This window comes from Poecile atricapillus, chromosome 2 (assembly GCF_030490865.1).
Source record: "Poecile atricapillus isolate bPoeAtr1 chromosome 2, bPoeAtr1.hap1, whole genome shotgun sequence".
NCBI lineage: Eukaryota > Metazoa > Chordata > Aves > Passeriformes > Paridae > Poecile > Poecile atricapillus.
The window spans coordinates 8,238,247-8,261,259 of record NC_081250.1 but is presented as its reverse complement, the minus strand read 5'-3'; the positions used below and the strand labels follow the sequence as shown (position 1 = coordinate 8,261,259).

The following is a 23,013-nucleotide window of genomic DNA, read 5'->3' as shown; positions in this document are numbered from 1 at the left end:
GAACTATGGCGGCAGCAATGCTTAATTATTTACCTGTGGAATTTCTGTTGAAATGCTAAAGCATGTGCTGGCTCCTTGAATTTTGCTATGGCTTTCCGTTGTTGAGGAAGCATCTGTAAACTCTGCGGAGATAAAAAGCCAAAACGTATTTTTAATATTCACTTGAACATCCACTTCAAACAATAGCCCCTTATTTTGCATGAAACCCACTGAAATTTTGCTGTATTTCTTTATTCAGAAATGTATTTGGTGTTCTCTTATTTGTGTCCACTAAAAGAACAGACTGGAAAGAGACTTCTGAGACTGCAGTCAGGGTCCCAGCTGACGGTATTTGAGTTAGTGCTTTCCACAGGTTAAACAGGGCAGAAACAGAAAAAAGTGCTAAGTTCTCTTAACTGCATATCCTCACACTGTTTTTATAAAACAAGTGGCCAGCTCTGACAGGCACCACCACAAAGCCCCACTGAGATGAGTACAGTCACCACATCTAAGTCCTCCACACAACACACGTCTCCCCAGACAAGCCCATCTGAGTGCCTCCCATACCATGAGAGCAGCAGCTCACAATGCTTTAACTACAACAAACCCCCTACATAGTACTGAGCTCTCCAAAAAACACACCTCAGCCAGGCTCTGGAGAGCTCATGTCCTTATTCCCTGCTGGCAGCAGCAAGTCCAGGCCAGGCTGATCCCAGAGAGCAGTCCTCTGGCCTTGCTAAAGAAGGCCACTTAAGAAATTTAAATTTTATGCTTTGAGTCAGCCCTTCAGTTAGAAAAATTTTCCAAAAGACACTTGAGAAATTCAAGAAGATGAAACTTTACACATTAAACAGCTACATACCCAACAATCAGTGAGAACATCCAGCAAGTATTCAGCATCACAGAATACTAAGGATGGAAATATGATCCTGAAATCCTGCTGCCTGTGAACACAGGCCAGAGATTTCAGAGTAATGAGGTTAAAACAGATCCAAAGGCTTCAGTCAGAATTTCACAGTTCCACAGTGATTCCAGCACCTCATAGAAAGTTCTGGATGTTTAACAGCCTATGCTGCAGCACATTAAAGACAGAATTATTCTAATTCAGCTTCCAGTTCTAATTTTTATGGCTTTGGATGCGGAATAAAGAATTATTAACATTCTGCTTTTCTCTCAGTTTCTACATAAAGGCAATACAGTTTTATACTGAGATTTAGATACACATACACACAGACAAATGCATATATATGGACACCTTAAAACTTTTCTAGATTAAGACCTCCTGATTGATAAGCATGAACATAATTCTTTGCTCCTGCATTTTTCCTGGAACTCAGCTGCATCCCCACACTTGGATGATTCCAGCTCTCTGATGGTCAGTCTTCAGAATTTTAAACTTTACCTTCAAAAATTCTGTATCACCATCTAGAGTGTTAAAAAAGTACCACAGATCTTTAGAGAAACCAACAATTCCTTGGGAATCAACATACAACCCCACTCAATACATTTTGAGGGAAATACTTTGGTATCTCTTAGTGAAAGAATTTTTAATCCCACTAATCTATTCCCTGTTCATTCAATCTAATGGAGCATTTTAAGCAAGATGTCAAACGCCTAGATGAAATTTGTTATTACAATTGTCTACTTCTATCTTTTTTGAACACATAAGACTCTCTTGGTAAGAAGTGTATTTAACAAGAGCCATGGCACCTGATAAATCATAATTCTTTGTCTCTAAGCCTGACAATTCAGCTTTGCCACTTTCTGTAGCTTAGCTATCTGTGATTTTGAAGCAATTAATTTTGCACCTTCTTGTAACTGACAGGAAACTTTCCTTTCTCCAGGAAAATCACAGATGTTTAGTATTTCCACCAGCCTGTGATTTCAAAGTGAAAGCTGAGTAAAAGTTAAAGGCTTGAGCAAATCTGATAAGCATCAGCAAGTTAATTTGCATTTTATAGTTTTTGGAAAGAGCTATACCTTTTCATCATAGCAGAAGTCACTGCAACTTCTCCATTTCTAAGCTGGTAGAAATAGGATTTAGCTTTAAAAAAACCCACACAATGGATGATTTTTATTTCTTTTTAAATTAGAATGCTCTTGACACAGTTAAGCACATTTTACCAACAAGAATGTAGTCATGCTGCAGAAAGCAGCAGTGAAAGACCCTGGATAAAGCTTAATTCACCTGCAGGTTTATCTGCAGGAGTGACAGAGATGCTGAAGTTTGTGTTCTCCCTTACTGAGCTCACTATTTTATGATTTATAGAACTAGATCTTAACACACATTTTCTTGACACCACTTTTCTTGTTAAAAGAGAAAGAATCACAAACTAAGTAAGTCCTATCACTGAAGACTATGCTTTGAAGACTAAAAATTAAACATATCCCTTAAATAAGATTTGGAAAGAACAAACTTTAAAAGTTGATACCAAAAGTATCTCTGAATTACAACTAAAACACAAACAAAAAATGTTCCTCTCAAAGAAGTCAACACTTTTAATAAGAGAAAACCTTGTTTGAATCACTGAAAGGATGAATATTTCAGTGAACAGTTCAACAAGAGGAGCTGTACAAGAACCCAGGGATGCACCCCTCCAACTGCACTCTGCATGTCCTGCTGTCAGCTGCTTCCCTCCCCTCTCCAGATCCACCTCCAGCTCTCCTGCTGCCAACTGATCCTCCCCACAATGCCAGGTCTCACTCAACTACCACAGCACCTTCTCCCAATGCTTTATGCTCCAGACCCCTGTTGTGATCCACTGAAGAAGAGAAGCTGCGTTTGGTGACTCTTCCCACAAGAACTGAGCTATTACTGCATTAATATTCTTGAGAGGCACAAAAGCAAAATTTGATTTTGCAGTTTATATAAGCATGATGATGAATTATTAACAAGTTTCTCAGTAATTAGCATGTAAAAAATTGACTAAAGGAAGACATTCCGGTGTAGTGCAGACTTATTAACAAAATTAGGCGAAGCATCTAAATATTATTATAGATAACTTATTTGTACTTTCTTATGAATTAATAAGCTTATTGACTGACTAGTTTGGGTACTATGTTCTTACACTGCATTACTGCTTTGTTTTTCAAAGCAAAAAAAAAAAAGCAATCAAAACACTAAGTGCATTTTGATACTCAACTGCTTTGGCAACAAGGCATCGGTTCTTGGGTAAGTTTACTGAAAAGCACCTTTATCAGATTTAATTGCTCTGATCAATACAACTATGGAAGCAAAAAAAAAACCCATCTGATCCTTCACTGTCTAAACATAACCCATCACCCAGCCTGGGGTAAGGCAGCATCTTCCCATGCAGTTATACATGCCTAGATTTAAGACTGAGAATTAAGGACTGCAAAACAAAGGATAAAAAGACAATACTGGTCCAGTTGGAAACTCTCTGAAAAAAATTAATTTAAATGGGTTTAATTCAAATTCTCAGCCTCTGCTGCACTCAGACTATGTCAGCAAAAATGATGCATAATCACTTCATGTTTGTTAAGGTATATGAGGTATATACACCTTTGGGTATAGATAAAAAAACCCTTCTGGCTTTAACAGAGACAATTACTAAGCTAAGTTACTCTGAGGATGTGACCATGGCCTTAAAATGCCACCATCTCTGCTGTGTTTTCAAACAAATCCTCAGCTCTCATTACTTGCAAGTGTGAACATTATGCATCCAGCTAGAAAAGATTAATTTATGTTCTGATTTTGGACAGTATCTTCTCACTCACTTAACTATTTAAGCCCTGAGTTTCGTGTTTTAAGAACATTGATTATAAGGCACGCAACACATTTACCATAGGTGTCGGTCCTGAGCTGCTGCTGTTCCATCATGAGCAGACAGACTATTGGCTGGGCATAGAAATGAAGAATTCCACTTTAGCAGAAACCTGAAGTAAAATTACTGCATACACATCCTACTGGATTATTTCTGCCTTTCTGAATTCAGGGTGATTTGCAGTTTAGAGCTGATCCTACATTTAGATGATCTTAACAGCTATAGTCAGAAGAAAACATTCCTTGTGTACCCTGTGGTATTTTATTAGCTCAAAATATTCAAGGCATTATCTCAAAGACTTACTGCACCAGCTTCTGCTTTTGTTGATTCCAAACACATAGGAAAATACATCCAAAAATTAATTTGTTTTGCTGCTCTTAATTACCTTTACCTAGTTACCTTGCTAGTTTAACTTAAATGTTTTCATCCTTTTTGAATAATTTGGTAACTGTTTTTCTTTTTTTGTTTTTCAGTGATAGCATTCAATAGTCCCTCTCCCCTTTTGGAAACACATTTTCCCAGAGGCACAAACCCTGCTGCTGATGGGCTCATCAGTGGTGGGTCCATCCTGGAGTTGGCTGGCATTGGCTCTATCAGACACAGGGGAACCTTCAGGCAGCATCTCACAGAAGCCACCCCTGTAGCCCCCACCCACTACAGAAATGTGTCCATCCAAATCCAATACACGTTTCTCAACTGCATATTTCTCATTTACAAATGAGAAATACACAATTTTCATTACAAAAAGTAATTCAATGTGTTGGTCTTAGGCCTGAGGAAGCACAACAAAACAGCTACAAGCACCACACAGGACTAATGACAGCTCCTCTCATTTTCAAAGAACAAATACTCCTACAGCAATCCTTGGTCTGATGATCTTCACTGTAACAACGAAACACGTGGTTCTATATTTTCCAAAGCATGATACCTCAATTTGATCTGAGCTTGGTATTATTTTATGACCTACATTTGTTGAAAGGCCAGTGGTGGGAGGTAGGGAAGGACGCAGCACTGCCTCTGGAGACCAGCTGGTTCTAGTGAACACCTCTTGACTTCTCTTTTAATGAGAGGACCCTCACTCTTCCTGCACAGGAGACTTCCCTATTGCCACACTGTGAAACACCACAATCTCCTGTCATGAGCCCCTAACTGAAATATCACAATCCTCCCAAACGTCACAGGTCTGAGAAAACAACTTCATTCACATCTTCTCTTTAAGTTGACCTAGTCAGATGTTCACCAGAGGATGAAAACCTCTTCCAGGATCCACTCAGGTGGAAAGGATTGACAATACATACAATAACTTCCAAGAGATTTCAAATGACTGGTTACTTTACAGATTTGGCTGTACAGATCTACATGCAGCATTTCCTGATAGTGGCCTTAAGTCACAGGTATTCTGAGCATGTTCCTGTTTGACTCTGGACAAGAGAGATTACATTCTGACATATTTCTAGCATTAAAAATAAAAAGCTAGTTTAGAGTGAGGAAAAGTATTTTACATGGAAGGGATTTAGGAAGCACAGAGCTCATACTGATCTTGACTGTCTCCTTTTTCTGCTTAGGAACTGCCATGGCAAGATGCAGATCTTAGGCTGAATGGAAAATTCAAGAAACCCAGTATTTCATAATCAAACTTTTGATTGAGAGTTTGCTTACAAACTGTTTTAAAGCATTCTATTTAATGCAGCAACTTAAAAAATAATCAACAGCTCTGGCTTTTTCTGCAACTGAACTATTACCAGTGACTAAAGCATGAGTATCATAAAAGGACCATTCCCTCTGAAGATATTTCCTTAGGCCTGAAGAGCTACACTGCCCTCAAATTTCTCCTCTACCCAAGCTCTGTAATTAAATTTGCACTTACTTGTACAAAATTGAAATAGCCAGTATGATCATAGCTCATTAATCTCTAGCAAAGCTTACCTGCAAAACCAAGGGCCTTGAGACAAACAGCAGGACATCCTCAAGCACAAAGCAAGAGTGTTTGCAGAATGCAAACACCTGTGACACCAAAACTCTCAGAGGTTACACAGAGAATAAGAAGTTAAAAGGGAGATAACAGAGCACTGGGAGATGGAAACCAAGCAGGTAGGAATGAGACTGGAGCAAGCACTTGTTTTAACTACAGGAGACACATGGGAAATGAAAGTTTCCTCCTTTACTAAATTTCTCTCACTGAAGTGAATGGACTGCCCAGCACACCACACGTTCAGTTCACCAGTGGGTTTGGGATTAGGAGTGGCAGTTCATATAAAGCTGCTAAAAAACAGGTCTATGCAAAAAGAAAGTAAACCTCCCCAACCAACATCATCTCTAGTGTGTGATCCAAGCTGCTCTGCAACAAGTCAAACAGCAGCACAGCAGGCACTTTCTGAACAGAAAGATCAGATTCTATTTTTTCTTCCCTCCCATCAATAAATGCAGGCAAGTTTTTATTGTCCTCACAGTCTCCCGACACCTGACACATCTTTCCTACCAGCAGGCACAGAATCTGTGACAGAATGTATTTATTTTACCCTCAGCTGTTGCAATTGATCTCTTCCACCTTCTGTTCCTCCTTCCTGCTTTTCTACCACCTTTGACTTCCTACTATCTGCTCTTAAAAGTACTCAGCTTTATTTTCCCTATGCAAGGTGTCATGAGGGGAAAGGCTGTTCTGTCCCTGAGCTGGGCAGCTGTCACTCACACACAGCTCTGTAGCAAGGCTCAACTGGACAGGCTCATGATGGAGCTGCTCTTCTTTTTCAAGGATGGAGCAGGACTGGCCGCATCTTCTCCCATTGCTTCGGCAACAGCTGAAAATGTTTTCACAAGCAGAAAGGCCCCAGTGGTCCCCAGGTCAGCCTGAGCACCTTCTGCCAGAGGAGAACCCCCATGCTGACCTGCAAGAGCACCCATGTTCTGGGTGTGTGCATCCATGGCACTTCCAGTGATGCCTCTGTGAACTCAAGAGAAATCCAGCACTCTGGAGTGCAGAGTCAGGGCAGGGGGCTGGCTGTGGCTGCCTTTACACCAGCTGAGCACTAGGTAGCACTGTCACTCCAGGAAAGCAAAGCCAGGCACATCAGCGTTTGAATTGCTTTTCCTTTCCCAGTCCAGAAATGAGAGCATTAGCAGAGTAAGACCCTTATTTGTAGAACTAATCAAAGTACACCTACAACCCCAGCATTCTCATCACCTCTGATACACAACAGTGTATCTTTGCTTTTTTCCCCTTTTTTTAAAAATCAGAATTTATGATCTTAAATCTTCACAAATATTGAGATTTTACACTGATATTTTATGCCTGCATCTATTTGATGTAAGAAAACATGATTAAAGATGATGATGGTGGAATACCTCCACAGAACAATTCCCTCAGTACTCAAATTATCTGGAGATCTAGAACACAGTCCACTCTACCTGTCACCATCCCAAAAAACCTCAATTCATCTCAGGGTAGCAATAACTAGCTGAACACAACTCTATTTAGAGAGTATAAACATTAAGCCTAGATTCAAGAGCACAAAACAAAAAAGAAACACAAGTGCTGTTTCTCATGACCTTTGCAGTTTATTAGTAATCTACTTTATCAAGTGGTTCTGGATGGATGTGCATTGAATGTCACTGCTCTACAACCATCCTCAGGAGGCATTAGTTTGGTGATGTGCTCAGAAATCTTCTGTACTTTCCAACACTTTGGAATACATAATTTTATTTATAACACATAATTATTTTAGAATCAGCAATGAGATTTTACTGCAGGTACATTATTTGCTTCTGAAAGCTTATCCTCTCCAGAAAGAGTATGACAGCAAAGTGTATGCTAGAAGAAAGCACTTCTGCTAATTTCATCATGTTTGAGTTGTAAAAGGCAGCTGTAACAAAGGAGATGTTCCTGGAGCCCCAAAGATTTTCTTATATTCAATGGCTTGAGAATCTTAATGGTATATTTTTTTTTCCCCCCTATTTTAATAACAGAGAGCCTTTGGTGAAGCAGGGATGAGAATTTAAGATTTTAGTGATTAGGAAAACAGAGGGTATCTCAAAGGTTATATATGGGGAAAGATAATTTTCTCCATTTCTAGGCTATGGGAAGGGAAAAATGCCAAATTTCCAACTTCAACTCTAAGTTTCCCCCATCCTGTCTAATACATGCCCAGTTATGTCCAAACTGTGACTCACACAACACCTCAGTGAAAGCTGATGGCAAAGCTTGGAGCATTGAACATCATAAACTAAGGGAAGTTTTTAACTTTCCTTCCCATAGGCTGTGCAAGTTACTTGCACCTTGAGAACGATACTGACAAGAAAAAGCTTAAAAAAAACCAATCCAAGCCTTTTGGACCCAGAAAAGCAAAGTAATCTCTTCCTCCCTGCTAACTCCATTGATAAATGACAAGACTTTTTCTACAACTTAAACCTGTTACACCAACAAAGATTCACTTTCTGAGGAAAGACAAAGAGGATGATCACACTGTAACAAATTCAGGACATTTGGAAACAAGAGCTGGTGTGGGATCAGCTGCTTTAGAGCCACAGCATGGAAGGTGAAAATTAAGCAGAGGTCCTCTACCAGGTGGGACAAGTGCTTGTGGTCTGTTCTTGTCAAAGAGCAAAGAGATCCTTGGAAGTATTTCTTCCTCCTCTCTGGGAGCTCTGTCTCAGTGCAGCCACTCCCACATTCACATCTTGACTGCAGCAGAAATTGATAGACGAGATACTTGGATTTCTGAGCTGTGTTTGCACACTGCTTTGAAGCAAGGTGCTTGTTTAACAGAGGTGTATGCTCCACTCTTACCTTTAACCAGGGATTTGAGGGTTGGATATGTGTTATTTCAAGACACTGTCCAGGCATAAAGAGAATTCCCTAAGTTTTGATTCAGATTTAAATTTCCTTTCCAATTGCAAAAAAAATTAAGAATGAATTCAACTTATTTCCCCTGGGGACAAATAAAATGACAAAACTTGATCTCAGAAGAGCTCTGTTCCTTAAGGAAAATTTTGCTGAATATAGTCAACAGCTGAAGACAGGATCTTCTACATCCTAAAGACTGAGTCAGATAGAACAGACACACCTTTCTCTCCTCTTACTATTTCTTCAGCTCCATCAGACACTAGCTAAAAACCTGGGCACCTTGCCTAATTTCAAATAAAAGCAGCTAGAATTTCTCACCTTGCTGTCTTCTCACAACTGCCACCTCCCCATATCTTTCCTATTTCAGTCCATCAAGCTGTAACACTCCACCTTAGAGGACCAGAGCTCTGCACTATCCAAGATCTGTTTGCTCTGCTCCCTGCCTCTCACACTCACTGTCCTCACACAGGAACCCCCAAAGCCTGCATGGAAAGAGCCCTTCCAGCCACTATTGGGCTCTCTTCAGCACTGCTCCCTGCAAAATCCCTTACATGAAACACATACTAAATGAAAAAAGAGGAAATGATTGAGTATCCCTTTGCTGCTGAAGCCTCCTGACCCTCCCAGCTGCAGGGGATGTTGCACAGCACTGAGCACAAACAACAGTTCAAACATTAATTTACAGCCAGGAAAATCCACTCATGTACTTCAGGATATTGACCTCTTTCAAAATCTAGCACCACCTGTATAAATCTGACTGCTGTGGATAGCAACAAAGTCACTTAAAATTGTTGCTGCCTCTTCCTCAATTGGTGCATTAACACTTCTACAGTGCCACTTCTCATGGTACCATTGAAAAACAAAATCAAAAAGCCAAGTATTACAGATGGTGGAACCAGTCTCACATTCCTCCTACAAAAGCATCACTTTTTTCCAGCATATGTCACCATTCATTCTTGTGAAACGTCATTTAGTCTCAAACAAGCCAGGAAATTTCTAGCCTTCTGTAAGTTAGACTTGAAATTCAAGTGCAGAATTAGCACAAGAGCATTCTGCTAAATTCAAGCCTCTTGTTCAAGTACTACTTCAAAATTTCCTGTAAGGTGAAAATAGACGATGATTCAGAAAGCATAATTTCCAAAGGTACAGTTGATGCTGCTGCAAGAATACAAGTTCTGGAGGGCAGATATTCATCAAATCCCACTAGAAAATTAGTCATTGTTTTTTCTCCTGTAAGTCCATCCTTCTAAATTGGCCTGTGACATTGAATTGAGAGACCAGGGTTTGGAGTCTGCTACGAAACAGCAAGTACTGAATAAATTTTTTAGCACATTCTCAATAACTTCTGTCAATTGTGAGATTTCCTTGCAGGGTTTCTATTAATCTCCTTCTAATATTCTCATGCAAGATTTAGCAAGTAAACACTGAATAAATGTGCTTTGGAACTGTATGAATAATTTCCAAGAGTACTACAGAACATGAAGGCACAAAGTATTTTGCGAGGGTAGTTTTGCTTTCCCAAACAAATTAAACCTCTCTGAATTGATGACGTAAATAATTCAGCATTATTCCACTCACTAAATTAGGAACAAATGAGGCAGAGTGTTCATCTTTAGGAGAGCAGTGTGTTTTGCAACAGACAGATGATCCCAGTAATAAAGAAGTCTCACAGAACACCTCCAATTCATGCTTTGCATTTGTCTGAAAATGTTCCTGTCAAAAGGAAAAAGATTTCTCACCTCTATTTTTCATCATTCATTGACTGATATTTTTAAATACAGTAACAATAAGTCAGTCAGGGCCTCCTAAGCCTTCCACTGCTTTGAAAACCTCCTGCTTTCCTCAAGTCATTTAACTGACACATCAGTTCCAGGAGGCAGTTTGTGAACAGAAGCTGCACAGCAGATACAACAGTGTGTGCATGTCATAACCTTACTCACAGGCCCCTACCAAAGAGAACCTTCTAAAAAGTTAAGGATCAATAAAATCCTCCAAAGACTTTTTCATCTGAAAAAGTCTTTTTCAAAAGTCCAAAGACTTTTTCATCGTGTTTTCATCTGAAAAAGTAGAGGATGCTTCTCAGTACAAAATGCCCACTTGGGTCATAAGGTGCTTGTACCCCAGGACTGCAGTGACAGGAAAAGGTAAATGTCAAAAAGGAGAGTAGGTGCAAGTCAACAATAAACAAGGACAGCACCAAAAATACATTTGCTTTGATATGACCATCTGGCTTTAACAACCTCACAGAATGGACAGGCTTGCACTGCCTAAGAAAACAGCAGAGATAGCACAGGAACTCCAAAATGAAGGAGAATTTTGCAGCAGGAATGTGATGGTTAGCAAAATCCTACTGTGCCTCCTGTGCTGCAATATCATCACGTGCTTGTCTTTGCTACCAGGAGTAGCTTGTGTGGGTGGGGGTGCCTTCAAACATAAATTACCAATAAACACACATTGTATTTAGTGTCAGGGAATTAATTGAGCTTTCCGGAATGAAAGCCTTTTGGCACAAAAATGATAAACCAAGGTTGACCTACCTGAATGGGTCCCACTGACATCAGCAGGTTTTTCAGTTGGACATCAGTAGTTGATGAAGAAAGCCCTTCAACTGACACAATACAGGGCTGAGGTTTGCACTCCACCACTCGCAGGTTCTGTTTATTTGGCATCAAGCGTCCTCGGCCCATCTGGCCTGCTACTCCTCTGCCTCTGCCGTGCATAATGACCTGCCAACAACAAAAGTAACAGTATTTTGATTTACTTACCCACTGACTCTGCTTGCTGCACTTGACAGAGGATATAAAAGTTGGCTATTTACTTGAAGACTTGATTAAAGTACACGTTGATGTAAATCAGCTTGTTGCTGTTTGCCAGTTTGAAAGGCCACTTATTAACATATTCATCCACTGCTTATACAAACCTCTATTAGCAGGATAAATTATATATTGAGTTATATATACTGCATTCAACCTAGAAACCTCAGCTCTAGCACAGATTGATCAGTCAAGTAGTGGAGGATCTCAGACAAAAATATATAACCTAGTTTTCAACAGTGATCGCATCAGCAGCATTTGTTCAGCTCCCACATTTTGAGTGTGGACAAAAAAACCCAACAGGTGATCCCTCTCCTTTTTCAATTCTTAATGTGCAGTTAAATTTAATGTACTCACAAGATTAGCAAAGCTCTTCAAGCACCTTCAATCTCTACTGCTACCAACTCTTGGTCTGTTACCAGAATGGATTTTATTCACATAAGGTTAAATAACTTTAAAATAACTTTTTTCAAAGTTCCTCTCTCCTGTACTCTGGAGCACGAAATGCATGGATTTAATTCTTGCAAATTAAATGCTGAACAGTCAGAGAGTGGAAAAATAACAATGAAACAGAGTAACAAACATTAAACAGAGTTAACACTTAACACTGAGTCAACATTCCCTTCAACATCAGCAACAAAACTTTATCCTTATATGAAGCAGGAAGACATATCCAACACCTCAGAACAAAGAACTAAAATGCCAGCTACTTTCAGGGAGTGTGCCAGCTTGCAAATGCAGAGAAGGCACATGGCGCTGCCACCCTGACCCTTCCCTGCCTCCTACCAGCGCATGATCAGAGCAAACATCAAGTTACAACATCACCAACTGTTTTGAGTGATACCAGCATCCTGAAACAGTTACTGTGTGCTCCTACATATACAGGAAACAGCCAAAATAAAACCTTAAACACAACTTCAAAAAACCACTTGGCTTTAAAGCCAGAAAGCACTTTGGTTACTATCTCCTCCAGTAGCTGTCTCAGGACACATGCACTTCCCCAGGGAGTGCTGAGCTGGCCACGTCAGCAGATGAAGCAACCTGCAGGCACTGCCAGTCTGTGCTGGGTACAAACAAGTCTCTCTAGATTAAAAGCTTCATATGCAATTATGCATCTCCTGGGTCATGCAGCCCTGCGCTAGCAATTGACAAACAGAATGCTGGTTATTAATAGAGCAACACAGCTAGACAGTGAAACTTCTAGCACCAATATGCATCTGAAAATCACCTTTTTAGGTTGATGGATTCCCTGGATGTTTTTGACTCCTTGAGGAGCTGGTGAATGGATCTGTGCCTGCTGCTGCTGCTGGTGCTGCTGCATTCCCTTTGTCAATGTGACCTTCCGCACTGGCTGCTGTTTTGGCTCCGGGGGTTGTTGAGGCCGCTGGAGTTGGCCCTCTGGGTGAAAAAAGCCAGCATCCTCTCCCCCCTGCTGAAATCAACAACACAACAGCGGCTCAGTGTCCAGGCACTGCACACCCTGGCCCTGAGCAGACTCCTGCCACGTTCCAGCTCATTCAGAGAGTGTCCAGGGCTCTGCCTGCTAAAGCAAACTGGTGGCTGTGGCAGGCACATGCAAAGGCTCAGCCTGGAAACTGCACTTCAGCCTAAAATAAATCTGTGCTATCTAAAGAACAGTTTTCTTTGTTCAGGCTTTATTATAATTACAATCGTCAGTCGTGTCTTTTCATATACAAAGCAACAAGATGTTTTCTCTCTCCAAATCATTATTCCTTCCAGGTTACATGTGAACTATGGTGTGTGTGTTATTTTTTTATTATTTTCTTTTTTTTTTTAACATAAGGAGAGACATACGCATTGCAGAAGGAGGAAAAAAGAATTGTGGGGGCTGAAAGAATCAGGTAAGTACTCTGTTCATCTTTAAACCTCCAACCTCCCTTTAGTTAAAAACTGGTATTTATTTTGAAGTGCATACTCATTCAGCCAACTTCTAGCCCAGCAGCTTTTTAAGCAGTCTCCTTCCTTGGACACTGTCTGTACTTGGAACAGTTCCTCAAGGTGTTTTTTTGTTTGCCTTACAAAGCTCTCATTATATATATTTGTAATGATAAACACAGTGAAACACCATCTCAGTGTGTCTCTCATCCAAGATTAACTCTTGCCATTACGTCTCTTGGTGCAATCAGGCACAGTAAAACCGTGAGCTTAAAGCACTGAGAAAAGATTCCCTTCCACTGCCTCTATCCAAACAGCTCTTTTTTTTCTACAAACAGTTGATTCCTGAATTTGTGTCTGCCTGTCCAAATTAGATGAACCACTGAAAACTCCATGGAGCAAGAACCAGCAGAGTCTGACAAAAGATCTTTTGCATCTATGACGTGCATGGTATTATTGCATGATTTCAACAGCAGTATCTATGTCTTGACAGGACTTCAACTTTAGACCTCAAATACTAATGAGCATTTTATCTGCAGGGGGAAGGCTTTGACTAACTTCCTAACCAACCTCTGGTAACCCCACAAAAGCTCTCAAATAGAAGACACATCTAAGGGGAAAAAGTAAATTATTATGAAAGCACCTTTATTTAAACAGGGTTTTCTTTTCCCCTTCCCTTAAATATTCACAAGCCAAAACTCCTTTTGCATCTGTAACAAATCACAAACCAGAGGGTTTCATGCTACCTGGCACATTTCTTGAGGATAAGGAGACAAAATACAAGGGTGCAGAAGGAACAGACTTATGGTCTAACAGCAAGATTATTTTCATTGATAATACAAATTAGTACCTCTCTACATTAAAGAAAAGCAAAAGAAACACCTAGTGAGGACAAGTTACTAAGCCTAAGCTAAGACTTGGTAAGAACTAGTCTGTGGTACGTAGGCCAGTCTCACGTTTGCAAGTTCCTTAGTTAACAATTTACACCTCTAAATCAATGCTTCTGCATTATAAAGCATATCTAGGCTTCAACTTCTCAAGAACTCCAGTACTTCATCCCACACAAATGAGCTACAAACCTTCTTGCACTACAACTCAAAAGCACAATCTGTCACAGGGGAAATCCTAAAGCTCATCATGGCATTTGTCCACAGTGTCCAAAACAAGAAAGCAACAGAAATCTGTAATCTGTCTTTTCCACCTCTAATCACAAACATGTTTTTTAATCTGCTGAACTGAATGAATGTCACCAAGTCTTCACGGAAAGTTCTGTCTACAAACCTTTGAGTGCAGCAATTAGTGAGAAATTATAAAGCTTTCCTTTCAGTTTCTCTTCAATTTGTATTCATGAATACAAAAGCAAGAGCACTCCTGAAAAAACCCAAACATATGCACAAAACCTTACCAGCATTAAATCCTCCTCGTTTTAGTATTAGTTCTGATATCAGCATCACCATAAGCTCTATGCCTTGATCAGATAATTTCTTTTATTCAACCCTACAGCAGCTGGAAGATGATGAAACTAAAATGAACAAAAAAAATTCTAGGAGGAATTTAAATGCAATAACTGGGAGTTAAAATCTAATCTCTGTTAAATGCCTGCTGGGAGAACCATAAATATTTGCAACCATCTTTTTCCAAACCAAAAAATGATCCCAGCACATCGGAAGAGCATCTGAGAGCAAAGCCCTCAGGTACAAAACACATCCAATATGCTCATTACTGAAACTTCAAAAGCAAACAATCATTTCACATAAAAGTCTAGGATGGCCAACAACCACCGAATATTTAACTACCAAGCTCAATTATCACCAAATAAAACTGTATAAACTGAACACAGAACTGTAACAGAGTCAAAGGCATTAGCACACAACATTGGTTTGCACTGATGAAAAATCTGATGGGGTTTGTTCCCTGCTGGGGTCTCAAATGCCACCATCAGACTTTGCTGCTACCACAGTGCTTCTGCAACAGTCTGAAAAGGTGGAAAGCTCTGGATTTTTTAATTAATTGACCCATTTCAGAAATAGGATGGAACAAGCTTTGCTCGTTCCTGCAAAAATAAGGAAAGCAAAGGCAACTGGATCAACCCTGTTTTTTACATTAATGCTCTGAAAATTTACTGGTTTTGAGATGACTCGAAGAGGGGAAGCAGAGAAAGCTGCAGTGCTGCTTCTCAAGAGAGGTCCACGAGTCGGGGACATGGTGCTCCAGGCCTAACAGAGCTGAGCAAGACAGCAAGGCAGTAGTTCCTGTTCCAGGCAGCCTGGCTTCAAACAAAGATAAAACCTGGTGGTTTTCTTAAGAAATAAAAACCAAATGTGACTGCTACGTGACTTGTGCCAACAAGCAAAACGACACAGAAGAAGCATTTTAGCAGTAATTCCTTCTTCACTGGTTAAAAACACGACAGGGCAAGGATAAACACTGTCTGAGCCAAAATGAACAACCTGTGTAGTACCACGTAATGGCAAATTACTCTCACCACCACCACCATCATTCTTCAAATTTCTATGCAGGACAACAACAAGTGGCTTTTCCAGGTACAACAACAAAGAACCAAATCAAGCAAAACACCTGAAAAGAGCTGTTTAACTTCTGGACTTAAAGCCACAAAACCTGAGAACATTATTGACAGGTCACATGCTCACAGGAGAACAGTTTGACAAACTGACAGTTTGGAGGAAAGGACCTACAGCTGTAAAGATGACTGTACATACACTGACTCCTGATGTTCCTTCATGAGCTGGCACCAAAACACACAGCAAATTACAGACAAGCAGGGAAGTCCACTGAAGCTGCACTGCAGTAGCTACCCCAAATGCCATCCAAATCACAGAAGCTAAATTGCTAACATCTCTTCTAGTTTGTCTCAGGTCTAGCTCATCTTAAATCAACTTTTGCTTCTCCTAAAGACAATTTCTGTATTGTTGTTTTTCATCAGCTCACATCACTGCCCTCCCCAGATTTAAATGTGCAACAACAGAGGGAAGTATTAAAATTTTAAGCCTTCTCATGTCAAAATGCATTTTCTTTCCTAGAGTATTTTACAAAGTACAGGGCTGCACTAAATTTTTCAGAGATGCATCTATTCATCATCATAGCCTGTCTCACATAATTTGATGTACAAAATGCTGACCCCAGGTAGAATGCCTTAGTCAACCACAGAGACCAGGGACTGATTGATACAAGCTCGGATTTTATACTTCAAATTTCCTCTAAAGTCCTGTGCAGAAAATGAATTTCCATTGTCTGCAAATCAATGAAGGAAGAATGATTTCCTCTTATTGTCTACTCCTGAATTTCTAGATTATAAATCATCCTGAGTTTTGAGCTCCAAATTTCCAAGTTTTACAAAGGGTCTGCCTTCCTAAGATCTGGCCAGGAAAAAGTTCTCTTAAAAGAAACTTTTCTATTACTCAATTAAAGCTGGAGCAATGAAATGCCTTTTTAAGTTGCAGGAGTCCTGTTCAGGGGGAAGTATAAAAAGTACCTTTCAAATTTCAAGTACTGAAAGATTGTGAGCAGTGTCAAAACAAGTTCATTTCAAATAATGTGTATACATAAACAAAGCTCAAAAGATATGTAAAAGGATTTGATTTACATGGTGAATGTTTTTCAAACCTCTGCTCTGGAAGAATCTGCAGTTTGACCTGAAACTAGACTAACAAAAAGAACTGATGCCATTCAATGGCCATGACTTTTAGAACCAATTCACTGATACCTATCAAGGCTGTTTTTCATCAGCCACTCACTATACAGATCCATATATAGCCAGTGTTGCGTTTTGAGCAGCAGAGAAAGAATTCTGTCAAATATGAGATCACAAATTCTAAAAGCAGAATTTTATGAAGGACTGCTTGAATTTAGCAAGCTGGAGCCCTCTGTCATAATCATTATGACAGTTTTATGATGAAGATGAAGTTTATTTGCCACCAACATTAACAGGACAAATTTATTTATAACAAATGCTTTAAAATGTACTGATAAAAATGCCTATTGATACTGTCAGAGCTGCTTGCAATTTGACAGATCAAATCTTATTTTCATTCTTAAACCCCATGAAGGAATGGTATCACCAACTTGCATTCTGTAGTGAGCAAATTGATTAATCCCCCTCTATAGAAATCCCAACTCTTGATTAGACCTATCAGACGTTAAGCAGCATTATTCTAGAGTGACAACACTTGACAAATTCCCAAACCATTTTTCTCAGCCTTTGTGGCCCTGCTAGCTTGTATTAACCCTGATGAAAAATTAATTTTCCTTATCTTCTGCTAAACCCCAAAATCCAAATCCGCCAAACTGGCAACTCTTTCTGTAAAGGTATTATGAAAACCTCTAAAAGATTAATTGCATGTCTTCAGGTGACATTAAATTAATTTCTGTACTCGTGACAGACATTTGATACTCCGTACTGAGAGGACAGATAACATTGTCAGGATACACAGAAGGACAGTGGTGCAGTGTCCCAGGGCAGCCTCTTATGAATTCTCCTTTCGATAAGGCCATACTTCACTGTCATTGGCACTGTTAGTGATCTTGCAGCTCACAGACCTCACTGCACAGGTTTCTATTAACTACCACAATGCTGTGTCTATCCATGTAATCTTTGTAAAGCTAATTCAAAACTGTCCAATAGCAAAGGGATGCGCATGCCGGATAAGGCACTTAAAGGGAATAAATAAACTCTGGTTGATTTGTGTAAAAATAACAGAGAAGCAAAATGTTGTCACTTTTCTGAGATGCATTACAACTCAAATTCTCTGTAGCATGATGAAGACTTAAATCTTGTAAGGAAATCTCAGTCCAAAACTACTGTGATTGATTTCTTGTAAGAAAGGAGAAACCTCTCATCTGTTACCAGTTTAAATCAGTATTCCTAGAAATTAGTACTTTTAAAGTATCACAGTAGTTGGGGGAGGAAAACATCCTTTCAGTTATTAAATTCATCCTTACTTTCAGGACAAGAGAAATGACTATTCATCAGCTATATGAGTTTTCCAAGGCAAACTTGTATTTTACTGATACTGCAACTGACTGTAGTAAAACAGACAGACATTTACAAAGCTGATTCCTACATAACAAAGAGAAAGAAATGTAAAGCAAAAACCACACAGAACAACAGTGACTTTCATCTAATATATACAAGAATTTTTTCACCACAATTATCAGGAACAGATATTAAAAGCAAACCCCTAACAATGAGCCATTTCTCTTTGACTGGTGCTCCAAATGCTTTACCACTTTTGATACAGCTGCCTGACAGACTGGGGACCTGGGAATAGGAAGCCTAATCACTTGCCAAATATCCCACAACCAGTGACATGACCAGGCACTGTTTCTGAACAGTTGACGATCTGTTTTCAATCTGTCAAATGCCAATGAGAAACACCTGGAGACTTTTTTTTTTTTTACAGGCCTTCTAGGACCTTTAAAAGGTTTTGGGTTTTTTTTTAGAATAGCAGTAGTTAAGAAAACTGCTCTCCCACCTGGCTAGAAAATGCCACTCTATCAATAGACAACTTATCATTAACAACTGGTTTATGACATATTAATAGGCTAGTTTTGACTCAAAGTACACACAGCAATAAGCTACATCAGACTACAAAAGTGATGAAAGAGCCAAATCATTCCCAGTTCACACCAGAGAAAAAAGACACTTCTGATGATAGTCAGTGATTTAGGGGTTATTTTTCCCAGCCTAAAATTTTTGTAGACTGAATTTAACCCAAGCAAGAGCACCCAGACTAAGCAATAAATAAATAAAATGCTGAAATAGTTCCCTTCCTGTGATAAAAAGGCACTGCTGCACTGCTTCAGAAAGCCATGATGTGATGGGTATCTTCTGTGCCTAATGGTGTATGAAAAGTCACAACAGCAAGAAGAAAACGTCTTGCAGAAAAAGCAGCTAATTCCACTTAATCCCATGTACTAACACAACTCTTAACTGAAGTATCTCCTCATCCACCTGATAGGAGAACTAAGGCATGGAGAAGGACCAGCCAAAGAGAATCTCAGCCATATCCATGCTGCATGAAGTTTCACTGGGAGTGTAAAAAGCACAGCTTGAATCAGTGTTGAACCACAACTACATGGTTTTTACTTAAATCACCCACCCACTCATTATGAAAAAAAATAATAAAAACTGTATGTCAAACCTATAGCAAAATCAAGGCTCTGGAATGGACATGTTTAATACTCTCAGAAATACTTTCATTTTTATGTGTCATGTTCAAGATACATAACATAGATAAACAATGTTTTAAGCAAAGTTTCCTAGTTTGCTTTTCAGCTGCCAGTCTGAGAGGTTTTTGTACAGGGAATTTTAGCAAAGACTGCACATAGAGAGAAAGACAAGAGACAAAGCTCCTATTGGAGATACAAAACTTGTGATGGCCCAAAGCTCCTGGAGGAGGCACTTCCCAGCTGGACACCAGCTACAGCACAGAAAGGCAGTACTGGATATCAGAAACCTGCACCACTAGAATTTCCTTTCTTGTGCTGTGTCTGGCCTTTCTAGTTCATGTTCCTTGAAGCTTAAAACTACTGGCAAGTCAAATCCCTCTTGAATCCTGCCTGAAGCTCCTGGTAAGTCTTAAAAAAAGAGAGCCCCCACTCCCTCCCACCCCAAACATTCTCAGCTCAAGAGCCAAACCTCTGCACCAAAGGCCTGTTCCAAGTGGTCCAACTCCTCAGCAGAGGGATGTGACTTCTCAAAATACTAAACTGTACAACTCTGCAAGCTTGCCTCCCAAGTTAAGAAACTGCATTTTCATATGAAATCTGACTCTCTTTGTAAAGCACTTTACTGGTGCCACAGCTGTCTTTATCAGGAAACTGGGCTCCAAGATACTCTGTAACACCAACATCCCACAGATAAGGAATTCTGCACTGTAACATTTACCATGGCAGAGAAACTCTCCTTTGAGACCTAAGAAGAGTGACAAGCAACAAGCACTCTGCTTTCTGGGTGCTCAGGAGCAAGCTGCACTCTTCTTCAACATATAATTTAAAAGTCTCCTGAGGAAAAGAGAAACCTGTTCTGCAGTCTACAATAGAAAATACTTTACTGCACTCTAGATCCAAGTTATCCACAGCAAAATCAGATTCAATTTAGGTATCTCTTCCCCCTTTCATGCATTTTACGAGAAACCCGTAAGGATGTATTATCTGTGTCTGGTCTGGCTGCCACCTTAATTCTCACTTGCTAAGAGTACCCACACATGCCCCTTTATTTCCTTTTCCCAGTAATCAAATATGCCCTAAGGAGTACAGCACAGCCCACCTCCTGACCCCAATCCATTACAGTCCGTCTCTATAGGGACCATCCTCACTGAAGGTCTGGGAGGACTCAGTTTATTACTCATTTTCAAATATTCCTGCCATGGGCAGGGACACCTTCCACTAACCCAGATTGCTTAAAGCCTCATCCAATCTGGACTTCAACACTTCCAGGATGGGTGGGGCATCCACAGCTTCTCTAGGCACCCTGTTCCAGTTCCTCACCACGCTCACAGGAAAAAAATTTCTTCCTAACATGCAATATAAATCTACTCTTCTTCAGCATGAAGGCATTCCCCTTGTCCTATGACTCCACACCCTTGTAAAAAGTCCCTCTTCAGCTCTCTTGTAGCCCCTTTAGGAAGGGATTCTATAAGGTCTCCTTGGAGCCTTCTCTTCTCCAGGCAGAACAGCCCCAGCTTTCTCAGTCTGTCTTCAAAGGGGAGGTGCTCCAGTCTCCTTACCAACTTTGAGACCGCCTCTGGACACATTTCAACAGTTTCTTACAATTAAGAAATTAATGTCTACTTGTGAAATATTTCCAGAGCGAAATCTTGCAGGTTATGGCAGGCAGAGTCCTTCTTCAACAGCATTTACATTAATGCTGCTTCAGAGCTCTTACCCATTTTGCCATGGTACCTGGGTGCTCAGATACGGCTCCTGCTGCTCCCTCAGCCCACTCACTCCCAGGTGGGCACCTCCTTCCAACAGTGGCAAACAAATAAACACCAAAGCCATTCTCCCAATTCTGAATAAGTTATGGGACCGTAGGGCCTATAATAGGGCAAGAGTTCCTTTGTCAGGGGTTGGGGAAAGGGCTCCCTTCATGAACTTCCCACACAAATGCTACAATTCTTAGTGTTTGCAATTCCTGACGTATTTACATGAAAGGCGCTAAAGAGCTTTCAAGTCAAATATTTTTAATTGAACTTGAACATATACATGCAAGTAGAAACAAGTACAAATATTAAGCAAAGTTGGTTGATAAGGTTACATTATCAAACAAGAATCATCTCAATCAGTATCTTTTTTCCATATTCATCTCACACTTCCCAGTTGCTTGAAATACGAACAAAGTTGTCCATCTTCCATTTCCATCTTGTTTTTGCAAACCAAGGACATTTTTCTGCGACAGGCTTTTCAAACAGAAGAATTTGCCAGCTCTTTTTTCAAGCTTTTCATATGAAGCATTTCAGGTTCTCAGGAATACGGATCACTTTTAAGATACTACTTGTAATGCAACAGGGATTTTATGTATTTTATCTATATATGTATTTATGAAAAAACCCTCATTGTGCAGCTTTCCACAGAGACACAGACTGGTGTGTTCTTGGTGCAGCATAAGAACCAGCATTTTCAGGCCTTTGGGACAGACACACAGCGCTCTGAGCATGGCAGGACATTTTCTGGCTAAGAGAAAAATCATCCAACAACATAAGATGACAATGATACAGAGATTTTAAGATATTGTAATTTACCACAGAACCTCCAACTAAATAGGAAACATGTTCAGCATATATTTCATATGATCTTAAGGTATCTAAGGTTATAGTTGGTACAAACCTGATCTTCCAGGACTAAAACAACTCTGAATATACTGACTTAAGGAATTCAATTGCATTTAGGACTAGAGCTCTTAACAGAAATTGATGACACAGAGCCCAAAGAGCACCACAAACAGCCAAGGTATTAGAAAACATGACTCATCAAGAGAGAATGAAAGATCTTAGAGTTCAGAAACAGCTAAGATATCTTTAAAAAGAGAGACAGGCACAAAGAGAGAGAAATTCTTCTCCATCTCTCTTCAAGTATAGTACAAATAATCAGAAATTCACAATTACACCAAGAAAATGTGATTTAGTCACTAAGAAAATTCTCCTCAATACACACATTTGATACTGGAATAGATGATCTGAGAAATCTCCTATAATGAGATCTCAGAAAAAGGTTGGACAAATCTGCCAGGAATAATACAGAGTTCATCCTCCCCCTTCAAACAGATCAGTTCAATACTCTTTTCACCCTTAATTTCTGTAATTTTATGATCACATTTTGAAGTGATTTATTAGGGTGTTTCCTTCCTACACTTTCATTGACTTTATACTTACAAGTAACTTTAGGATTGACTTCAAGCTCCTCAGCAAGCCCAGCAAGTCTCAGATCCTTTAACAGTAAAATTTCCAAGTATAAATACTCAGTGAATACACTGAACTCCTGTATCTGAAAAGGACAGCTCTGAGGAAATGCCACAAAAACAAAGCACACTGGATCCACTGAAACATATCTGAGCCTCCTTGGAAAAAATAAAACCAAGAACAAAACCAGAAACAAAGCAACAACCGAAAAAAAAAAAAAACCAAAAAAAACCAAAACCAAAATCCCCAACAATCAGACCCCATCCTCCAAAAAAACCAAA

At 39.8% G+C, this 23,013-nt stretch overlaps 1 protein-coding gene across 5 annotated transcripts in view; it reads right to left on the bottom strand.

The window, feature by feature from the left end:
- The window catches only part of RBM33 (RNA binding motif protein 33), a 101,120-nt gene that overhangs the window by 6,864 nt on the left and 71,243 nt on the right, over positions 1 to 23,013 (bottom strand). For 2 of the 5 annotated variants that reach the window (XM_058830248.1, XM_058830250.1), the window contains exons 16-18: positions 12,646 to 12,849; positions 11,142 to 11,330; positions 34 to 122 (exon numbers count right to left, since the gene is read on the bottom strand). In XM_058830248.1, the coding sequence (XP_058686231.1) occupies positions 34 to 122; positions 11,142 to 11,330; positions 12,646 to 12,849 (482 nt within the window). Of the gene's footprint in view, positions 1 to 33; positions 123 to 11,141; positions 11,331 to 12,645; positions 12,850 to 21,508; positions 22,008 to 23,013 lie in introns of those variants that run through there. The other 3 variants (XM_058830249.1, XM_058830251.1, XM_058830252.1) reach the window with 3 other exon arrangements.